The sequence below is a fragment of the Egretta garzetta genome, unplaced genomic scaffold, assembly GCF_000687185.1.
Source record: "Egretta garzetta isolate BGI_Z169 unplaced genomic scaffold, ASM68718v1 scaffold7, whole genome shotgun sequence".
In the NCBI taxonomy this organism is placed as follows: domain Eukaryota; kingdom Metazoa; phylum Chordata; class Aves; order Pelecaniformes; family Ardeidae; genus Egretta; species Egretta garzetta.
This window is the reverse complement of record NW_009260350.1, coordinates 3,042,858-3,053,424: the sequence shown is the minus strand read 5'-3', so window position 1 is coordinate 3,053,424 and position 10,567 is coordinate 3,042,858. Positions and strand designations below refer to the sequence as shown.

At 55.1% G+C, this 10,567-nt stretch overlaps 1 protein-coding gene across 1 annotated transcript in view; it reads left to right on the top strand.

The window, feature by feature from the left end:
- Nucleotides 1-10,567, top strand: part of KSR2 (kinase suppressor of ras 2) — a 98,540-nt gene that overhangs the window by 28,922 nt on the left and 59,051 nt on the right. Inside the window, exons 6-7 of the mRNA XM_035898370.1 lie at nt 7,604-7,673; nt 8,379-8,462. Of these exons, the coding sequence (XP_035754263.1) occupies nt 7,604-7,673; nt 8,379-8,462 (154 nt within the window). The remainder of the gene's footprint in view (nt 1-7,603; nt 7,674-8,378; nt 8,463-10,567) is intronic.

Below are 10,567 nucleotides of genomic sequence, written 5' to 3'. Positions count from 1 at the left end.
GTGTGGCAGCCGGGTGCTGAGCTTGGCCCCCCGGGGAGGGAGATGGGGTTTAATGGAGCTTGATGCCAGGGTTCATTACCTTGCGGGGAGAAGATGAGCTCTGCCAAGCAGCGCAGAGGCGCGTGTGTTTGTGGGGAGGCGCAGACATCTCTGCAGCTTTCCCCATGCCTGGCGTGGCTGTTATGGGACCTGGGTGGCTTCCCCCAGCTCCAGCATGCGGTTCTTCACGTGTCCTCGGGTCCCCTGCATGCATCTCGCTACTGTTCTTGCTCGTCCAAAGTACCGGGACTTGTAGGTCCTATGAGAAGTGCTGGTCATGGTTTGGGGGGGTCACACCTCTCCCTGTCTCATAGAGTCTTTTAGGTTGGAAAAGCCATTCCCCTAACCCTGCCATCCCACCACTAAACCCTGGCCCTAAGCACCTCAGCTGCCAAGCTTTTAAATACCCCCCAAGGGATGGGGACTCGACGCCTTCCCTGGGCAGCCCCTTCCAGTGCCTGACAGCCCTTGGGGGGAAGGAATTTTTCCCAATGTCCAACCTCACCCTGCCCTGGCACAACTTGAGGCCGTTTCCCCTCATCCCATCGCCCGTTTCCCCTCATCCCATCTCCCGTTACCAGGGAAAAGAGACCAACACCCACCAACACCCTCCTGGACGTTTCCCCTCATCCCATCGCCCGTTACCAGGGAAAAGAGACCAACATCCACCAACACCCTCCTGGGGTGCTGCTATTTCTCATTGCCTTTTAAGTGCAATAGGTTTCCCATGTGCTGCTGGATGAGCTCCGTGGGGCTCACCATGAATGGGTGCATCATGCCCACCCCGCATCCCAGGGACCTCCCTGTCCCCATCCCCATCCCTGAGGCACAGATGTGGTTTGGCAGCCAAGTTCTCCGCAATGTCCCATCTCTGTGACCATGGGTACCTGAGCTTTTAAAAAGGAAAATGCCTTTTTGTCTCATGGGATCGAGTGTGGCAGCACCCGGTATGCTCTGCATTGATGTGGATTTACTTCCATAAGCGCTGAAACCAAAAAAATGTTGTTGTTGTCAGATTGAGATGCAGGAGAGGAGCCTGGCGAGACCCCTCGCTCCCTGCCTGTCTCGATGATCTCCCTTCAACAGCCAGCGTGTCTCGCTGCTTGTGGCAGGAGCGTGCTCCCATCTGTGTCATCTCCGGTCCTGATCGGATGCGGGTTTGGATGCTTTTCTCTTATTTTTAACAGCCGATTTGCCCTGATGGGAATAGACTTTCACAGATACGAAGCAAGAGCGCAGGGGCTGGCAGCGAGCTGGGAAGGAGCCTCTTTGTCCTGTGGCACAAATCTTGCCAGAGGGGCAAATTCCCCTTTATGCAGGGCCAGGATCCACCGAGAATTTTGGTTTTGAATTGGAATTTTTCCTTAGCAGCTCTTGGAGGGGAAGCAGAAGGAGGGAAGTAAGGACCTTTGGGGTGCTCTTGAACTCTAGCTTGGCCCTGAAACGGCCCAGCCCTGTGGCTGAGGAGGAGAAGTTGATTTGTCTGGCTCCATCCAAGACCCTCTCTTGGTGCATCTCTTCACCCCTGGTGAGCAAAGTGACCACCAGAGACGTGTTGTTACTTTAAAATAAATTTTAGGACTCAGCACCCCATGAGTTGGATACCAGCACCCAGAAATCAGGTTGGATCTTCTCGTTTTAATTGTAAAGGCTTATGTCTAGGAGGTCATGTTTGCGTCTGTTAGCTGGGTGTCCTGGAGGTGGCTGGTGTTGCTCCCGGGCTGTGCCCTCTGCCTGTCCCCTCCCTGCGGCAAGGCTGTCCAGAGCCCTGTCATCAAGCGCATCCAGATCAGGTCACCTGCTCTGTGGTCTCCAGGATGGGCCAATGACGTAGTTCCCATCCTGGATTATTTAAAACAAGAGGGGATGGGAGGAAGGACAGAAAAGGCTGCGTGTAACTTTGCTGTGCTAGGACAGAAAAATGAGCACCCAGGCACGTGGCTGTGTGGGGGACATCCTCGCTGCTGCCCTTCCTCCAGCTGGTGTCCAACCCTGCTGAAGGAAAGGAGTGGCCAACGCAACCCAACCCAAGACCTTGTGTGTACCAGGAGAGAAAAACCCATCGTCTCTCCCCCGTGGCCCACAAACCAAAGCTGTCTCCGAGGCCTCTTCGTGCGGGGACATTGCTGAACACCTTCGCACAGCACACAGCAGAGGGGTTCTTTCTGTGGCCTGCGAGCAAGACAAGAGCGATGGAGCATCCCCCGGTACGTGCAGTTATGAGCAGTGGCCCCTCAAACCCTTTGTCTTGTCCCTGGGGAGCCGATCATGGCTGTTTTAATGTGGCATCCAGTGATGCCACCTCCCCTCTCCTCGGCTCCCAGCTGAGTGCATCAGCCCAGTCCTGTCTGCCAACTCCATTGCATCCACAGTTGCCTTTGGTGCTGCTCTGATTGTGTCCCTGGTGGGTTGTGTCTTTTGGATCCTGGTCCTGGATCTTCCTCTTGGCTTTGTGACCAAGGACTTTGCAGTTTATGGCCCTAGGGAGCAGCCTGGCTGTGCCCACCTTGGGCTTTGGTGGTCAACCAGTGACGGCCAAACAAGCAGCAAGTGCTGAGATGCTCACCAGAGCACTTTGCCACTTCCTCAGCCCCTGACCATCTGTGAAAGAGCCCTCTGAAGGGCTGGCGTTGGGTAGGTATGGCTGGCAGAGAGGGATTCAAGATAACGTCTTGGATCAAGCCCTGCACTGGGAATCCAGGAGCCCTAAATCCAGTCTTTCTGCTGGAAAGGACCAGGCAGGACCCAAGAGCACGATGCCGACAGTGAAGGTGCTGTGGGACACATGTGCAAGCAGTCAGTGCCATTCAGACTCTCTGCAGGCATCCTGTCCCTGATGCTGGGGATGGTTTCATGGGACGAGACATCTCCTTAATGCTGTCCCGGCCCAAACTACCTTTGGCAGGGGCCTTCCCAAGTGGGACATCGTTTCGTTGTGACCATCAATGGTTTTCTCCTCCCTGAACCTGTCCTGCTGCCAGGACAAGCACTCCATGGCTGTGTTGGCAGCCCCTCCAGGAGCTGCCTGCAGCCCACATCTGGCCACAGCTGGCTGCCTTGCTGTCAGGCCGCTCCAGCCAGGCACCGGAGGGTTCCCTTCCCCGGCAGTGCTGTGCGGAGCTGAAGAATGCAGCTTTGTCTGGGTACGCCTAATTGACCCTGCAAGGCTGTGAATTGGGGGGGGTTGGCAATCACAATGTGAGTATTTAAGCTGGTGAAGCAACTGAACGTGACATTTGGGCTGTATAAATAGGATTGTCACGCTGCAAAGAGGAACTGCCGGGATTATAAAGTGACTCTGTTTTCTTACTAGAGAGATGCTGTGAGAAAAGCTCTGCCTTGTTCGGCTGCTTTGCAAGAGCCCCTTGGCAAGGACTGAGGTTTCATGTTGACCCACCGGCTCATCCTTCCACCCGCAGCAGGGACATCGCTGGGTTCAGACCTGGCTGTGATTGCAGAATATTTGCCATGTCTGCTAACAGGGGTGGGTGGGGCAGGTTGATCCCCCTTTTAGCTTGAATCCTGCTGCTCTGAGCATTGCTGCAGCTCCTTTGCTGCTGCAGCTGAGCCATTTGGGGATCTTTCCCATCCTATTTTGGCCCTAAAATCAGCCAGAGCAAGGACCGAGGTGCCTCACTTGAGGGACTTTGCACCTTTGGGTGCACTGTGTGCTGCAGAGCAGCCTGCCTGTGTGCTTGGCTCCTCAGCTGGGACTGTGCAGGCAGTAACCTCTGCCAGTCCCCCATCGCCATCATTATGTGGTCCCTGGGTTGCAAGGTCTGCCTGGGGGCGGGGTGGTAGAGATATGCCTGTTGTTGTCTTTCAGGTGGTTGTTGAACCATTTTGGGAGGAGGCTGCACCCTGGTGCCTCCCCATAATCTCCCTAGGGGACTCAACCAGTCCGGGGCCAGTGCTGGGAATGTTCTGGTGGCTGCCTGGGGTAGACGCAGGTCTGTAGGATGTCTACAGACAAGCGTAAGGTCTTCTGGCCATTCCTTGGCTTCATGGTGATTCATCCCGGGATGCTTTCCAAGTTTGCTTCCATCTGTTTTGTCTGTCCCATTCATAATGTGAACATCACCCGGCGCTGTTTGTTGTAGTAGGAGGAGGAGGGTTTGTTTATTGGTCTGTCACCATGATGGATAACATGTTCACACCAATTCCTTGGCCATCCAGAGAGGTGCCAGGAGATGAATAAGGGGGATATTGTGCCAAAAGACCATCCCTATCGGTCTGGTTTGGCATGGCTGCCAGCCCCAGGTGATGCTCCCGGTGTATTTGGTGAGGGTGTTGGGGCTTGTTGAGGGCATCACTGCTACCAGAGAGGGTGAAAACCCAAAATAAATGGAATAGGGGAGCTCTGGCTGCTCTTCTCCATGCAGGAGATGCCCAGGCATCCCACCTCCCGGCCGGGGAGCAAGGAGGAAACATCCGTACCGCCCGTTGAAAGGGGCCAAGCAGCTGTGGGGGTGGCAGTGGGGGTGAGGAGGGCGTCACAGCCGAGGCAGCATCCCAGTCCCTGTCACCTCCAAGGTGTGCGGGTGCCACTCAGGGACCAGTGCGGCAGCTGTCACGGCTGCCTGTCACCGCCGGGGAGCCGGGCGTGGGGCTCTTCTGCCATGTCGGCTGTCAGAGACGCACTGGAGGCAGCTGTCACCCTCTGCCCGGGCAGTGTCCCCCCTTCCCTGCTCTCCTCCCAGCACATCTGATCCCCGTCAAGCGTGGGCTGTTGACTCAAGGATAAGCTGTGCTGCACAGAGCAGGAGCCCTGACCTTTGCTGGCATGATGCTGGGGCGAGGGAAAGCGCCCAGGTTTTGGGGTGTTCAGGTGGAGGGCGGCATCCTCTGGCATCGGGGCCCATGCCGCTTGGTGAGGATCGGTGTGCTGGGTGGCATTGGGCGGTGTCGTGACATTGGGGAGCAGGAAAGGGGTGGGTGCTTGGCTGGGGGGGTCCCCACTGGGCTTCTTTGGTACTAGCTGGGAAATTACACCTGTGCCCATTAAATACCATCTCGGGGGCGGGGGGGGAGGAGAATAATCCTAAAACTGCCCTCACACACTTGTGCAAGGGGAATTATGCCTAAATTATGGCCAGTAGCAGAAGGCTGGGGGGAACGGGCGGCTGGTGACCACACTTCAAAGCTTGCGAGGGTCGACTCATCCCGGGGCAGCTGCAGCCCCTTGGGTCCGGCATTTCTCCATCGCGGGGTGTCCCGTCCCCCATCCCCCCCCCCGCAACGGTGAGACACTGCTCCCGTGGCCATGAGGGTTTGGGGTTTTTTTCTTGCAATTACCTCTAATTGTGGCAATTTTGGGGTTTTGATGAGAATATTCACCCTGTGCCAGAGGGGGGGGTGCTGCTGCATCTCCCCCTTCCCTTTGGGCATCGAGCTCATTTAACTCCGTACAGGGAGAAGCAGCTTTTCCTCCGGGAGAGCATCTCTTACGCCTAGCTTAAAGGGCAGAATCACTAATTAACTGCAAAGCCCCCCAAACCCTTGGGGCTGTTCCCCGCGGCAGTGGGGTGCCTTCCCCTGCCCTCCTGCCCCGCTTTGCTTGTTTTCCCTCCCGCAAACAGCAGCTCTATTGTTAAACGCCACGATCCTTCATCTATCGCTCCCCCTAATGAACGTAATTAGCCGTGAATCACGTAGGTCTCATTTTTGTTATGAGGTTAAAATCCCCGATACACTTTAATACATTTTTGCAGCGAGCGCATTTAGAAAGTAATTAAAAGTCTCAGCCGTCTTTGCCTACGTCCCCTCTCCCCCTCCCCGGGATGGCAGGATTTAATTGAGGCCAGCTGAAAGTTAGTGGAAATAAATTGTGGCTGATAAAGCGGAGGTTGTAATTTAATTCTGGGAGAGGAGCTGTTCTTGCCCGTGTGGTTTAGTTCATCAAGGACTGGTGTCGAGGTGTGTGTGGGGAACTTATTTGTGTAATGTGATTTATTGATGAGAAAACGACGCTGAGGGAGGAATAGTGTTTGTGCGTGGGGCGGTCCCACTCTTTAGAGCATCAACTCGGGGGCTTGTGGACACCCCTGGGAGGTCGCATCCCTTCCTGCCCAGGGCAGGGGTCGAGTCCCTGTCCCTGGGGGGATTTAAAAGCCGGGCAGCCGAGGTGCTTAGGGCCAGGGTTTAGTGGTGGGATGGCAGGGTTAGGGGAATGGCTGGGCTTGGGGATCTTAAAGGACTTTACCAACCTCAGCGATGCTATGATTCTATACTGGGGGAGGGATGCTGGTCCAGGAGCCTGGGGTGGGCTGTCTCAAGGGCTGGTGAGCAGCGTGGGTCAAAAATATTGGCGTGCTGCTGGTGTAAAGCAGCCAACCTGGGGCTGGGGGCAGCAATAACCTTAATTGACTTTGTAGTCCTTCAACATCTTAATTACCAACTCTGCCCGAGGGGTGATTGGGACTGAGGCGGCGGAGAAGGAGCCGGAGCGGCTGCTGGTGGGAGGTACTGGAGACGGATGCTTTTTTGGATGCTCCCAAGGCTTTTAACAGCGCCTTGCACGGGAAGTGGCATGTAAATGTAACCTTCAGAAAGAGAGCGCAATTAAAACACCCTGCTGCCCGCTATATTAAAATGGGATATTAAAGCAAACAGTGGTTCTCCCCGCTCGGAGGGGCAATATCGGAAGTGTATTTAGCGAGGGATTTGTTGGCGTACGGAGCAAACGGCCGGGCGGGCAGCTGGGTCTGCCGCCGCTTGACTTGTGTTGTGCCGGGGCTGGTTGCTTGCGCCCGGGAAACCTCTCGAATCCCTTATTGAAAAATAAGCATTCAAAAAGCTGGAGCTTTTGAATGCCCGGCACAGATCCCCTCCCTGGGGCTGAGCATCCTGCAGGGAAGAACATTGGCCAGGGCAGCCAGCAGGAGGAGGAGGAGGGTCTCTGCCCTTGCTGAGGCTGAAGGGAGATGTGGATTCCAAGCACAGCACCGGTATGGCCGTGCTGCTAATTACCTGCCTGCTCCAGCTGGTGCTAATGGACTTACCTCTTTTTCCTTACCAAGCCAAGGTCCCGTTACCCTTTCTCCCTCCTTTTCCCTTCGAAGGAGAGTGCCGAGGCTGCTCATTGCTCTGCTCTTTGCGTATCGGTTCAGTTGCCTTCCAAGCGGCTGACGCTTGGCTTTTTGCTCAGCCCCAACCGTGAGACGTGATGTCTTATTAATAAATGATGCAGTTGCCGTTTTGGCTTTGTTTTCCCTTTCTCGTTTGGGCGTCACGGTGTGGCTCTGATAGCTTGGCAGTCCTGCGCTGCGTGCAGACGGGTGCAGCACCCGTGGGGCAGGTACATCACCTCCCACCTCTCTCCTGGCCCAAACTGGGTGCTGGGGACTGTTATGGGGGGGACAGGAGACCCTGGTTCCCTGCAGGCCCAAGCACAAAGCCTCTTGCGTTCCAGAAAGTGAGCCTGGTGGGACACCGCTAAGGGGCAATATCAGGCAAACCCTATTTTTTTGTGTGCATCCTTTGCTCCCCTCCCCAAAAGCTCAAACCCTTGCTCCTCACCTTTATTCCCGCCTGATCGTTTTCCCTGTCTCTCCTCTCCCCGCAGATACGCTGTCAGTGCCTCGCTGGTCCCCGCAGATCCCCCGTCGAGATCTAGGAAACTCGATAAAACACAGGTACGCCGAGCCCGCCGCAGCACCGGCTGGATGCCCACAGTGCCGGGGGACGAGCATCTCCCTTTCCATCTCCGGTCCGGGACGGGGGGCTCGGGGCCATTCCCCCCATCTCCCATGCTGGGCTGCGCTGTCCTAGAAGCCCATTTAAATTCCATTTCAGTTCAGATTTGGTTTAGATAAAGCTTGAGCTGCTATCAATAAAAGCTGTGTATAATCCATGACCCTGCCAACCTTCAGCAAATTTCCCATCTCCGGATTATTGTCCTTCCATATCTACCGCAGGAAGAAGACGCGCTTAGAAACAGCCTCGGCACTGCTGTTCGATGGGGCAGCCACTTCTCTGATGGGCTGGAAACTTGGGTCCCTGGCACAGGGGGTGGGTGTTTTGGGGGCTCTGGCTGCAGCTGGAGGGGGGGGCAGGGCTGGGGAGCCGCAGCGAGCTGGTGGCTAATGCCCATCCTGGCTGGCTTGGACCCCTTTGAAGCAGGCTGTGCCCTCCTGCCTAAGCAAAGAGGGGCTCAGACTTGTGTTTTGGCATCCCTAGAAAGATGCCTCAACACCTGCAGCAGTGTTTGAGGGCAGCAAGGAACGGCTAAATGGGGGCTCGGGAGCTAAGCACGGCTCGGGAGATATTTCTGCAGGAGCAGGGGATGGGGCAGCGCGACCTCGTCTCCCCCTGGCCACGCTCCATGTTTCTCTCTGCAGGTTTTCTACCAAGTACTGGATGTCTCAGACCTGCACCGTCTGCGGGAAAGGAATGTTGTTCGGCTTAAAATGCAAAAACTGCAAGTACGTCGCAGGGCCAGAGCCGTTTGTGTCACTCCTTAACATTGTGAGGGGGATAATTAGGGTTTCGCTGCCGGGGCTGGGGCACTGGGACAGCAGCCAGCTTCTTGCCAGCTCACCCTTTAATCATCAGGAATAAGATGTGAGATTGGGTGAAGAACACCCCAAAACGGGGCTGAGGTTGGGTCTGCATGCTGGGGATGGGAGCTGAGGTCCTCGGGGAGAGGGCTGCCTGCCAGACCTCGGCTCTGCTTGCACCAGAGCTCCGAGTCAGATTCTGATAGCCGGCCTGCTTGCTGCTGTCCCTGTTCCAGGGTTACATGTGGAATTATCCACAGGAGACGGGGGGATGGACGTGCTGCACTGTGGGTTGAGAGCAGCTTGGACGAGAGCATCGCCTGCCTGCGGGGTAGCTCTGGCTGCCGGATGGGTTTTGCCTGCAGCCTTGGGCTGTATCCTCTGGTTTTTGCATCAGCAAAAGCCTTGCAGCCCTCTGCTTCCCAGCGATGTTGTGGCACTGAGGAGCAAACCCACCCCAAACCGCAATTAAAGTGGGATGCAAAGGAGAAGTGGCCGCACCAGCCGTAAAATTGGGCAGGACTGGAAAAAAGAGAGCGAGGCTGAGGCTGCTTACATTGATTTAAATCCAGCATAGCCCATCTCTTGCACAGTATTGTGCAGCCATCAGCACTTAGTAAAGCTGCTTCTGGAGACAGGATTGCCTTTTCTAGGGATGGGTGCTGGGAATATGCTGGTCGTCTGTGGGTAACTGAGTTAGCTGGCACTATGAAGCGATAACGATCGCTGTTGCCCTTGATTAAATGCTGATGAGTTAGCAAATTGGGATTTAAACCTGGATGAGAAATGCCTGGTTACTCTGCAGCTGGTGGTGGATTTCTGGAAGTGATATTATCAGATATAGCTATTTTAAAGTGGTGATTCCTATTGCATTCAATGCTCAAGTGACGGGAGGCTTTGCTGCCTGCAAGCCCTGCCTGCTGTGCCTGCCCCGGGATCTCTCCTGGCGATGCTGTGGCTCCCACTCAGTGTTGGTCCTGCTGCCTGTAGTCACTCAGAAAAGAGCAAATAAATTTGCCAGTTGTAAAAAGTTAGGGTGAAGGGAAAGTACTCAGGTTCGCCGGCTTTGCTGTACCCCCCCCCCCAGCCTCGCTTTCCCCAGAAACAGGAGGGGAACAAGCAGAAACAAACAGACCCCAAACTGCCCCAAGCTTCAAATATTGAATTAATCTCTGCCTTTCCCTCTAGGATTGGCTTTGTAATAAAAGCTAACATGCACGGCTCCTGAATTTTCATTACCCAGCTCATTGACTTGTAGCTGCTGTCTTTTTTTCTTTTTTTTCCCCATCCTTTCCCCTTGGTTTTTTTTTTTTTTGGTTTGGTTTTTTTGTTTTTTTTTTGTTTTGTTTTGTTTTGTTTTTTTTTTTTAAATCCTTTTCCTCCTTTTTACCTTTTCCCCTGTGGCTCTCCCCGCTCCACCGGGGCCGTCGCAGCAGAGCGTGAGCCGGGGATTCGTTTCCATCCCTAATTAAGAATGAAGGGGAATGTTCCAGGGCAGCAGGAGCCTGCTTATGCCTATATGCATGACCCGTGGGTGAAGCCCTCTGTAGGCTCCTACCCCGGCTCCGCGAAATCAGGCAAAGCTCTGCAGAATATTCAACATAGCCATAAATGCTCTCATTATTTCTGTTAAATGTCCTGGTAATAAAGCTGGGAGCGAGGGCACAATGGCAGAGATTCATCGGCAGCCAAAGGAGGCTGGGACAGCCACTTCCTTCCCCTCTGCTGCCCCTGATTTTAATTAAGCATAAAGCAGCATTAGCGCTGGGTGGTGGGCAGGGGGAAATGGCTTTCCCCCGAGCGAGGGTCTTTGCTCCTTTTATTTCAGCCAAGGCTGGCAAAAAAATGACAATTTTGGGCATCCTGGAGCTGGCTGGTGGGTGCCTGGTCCCCCACAGCTGGCAGAAAAGGGGGGAGCCGGGCAGCCCCCCCTCCCCCTGGCAGAGCTGGTTTGGGGGTTCCTGCACCCCTCCATCGGGGCAGAGGCATCCGCTGTGGCTCTCGTTTGCCAAGGGCATGCGGGCCCTGGA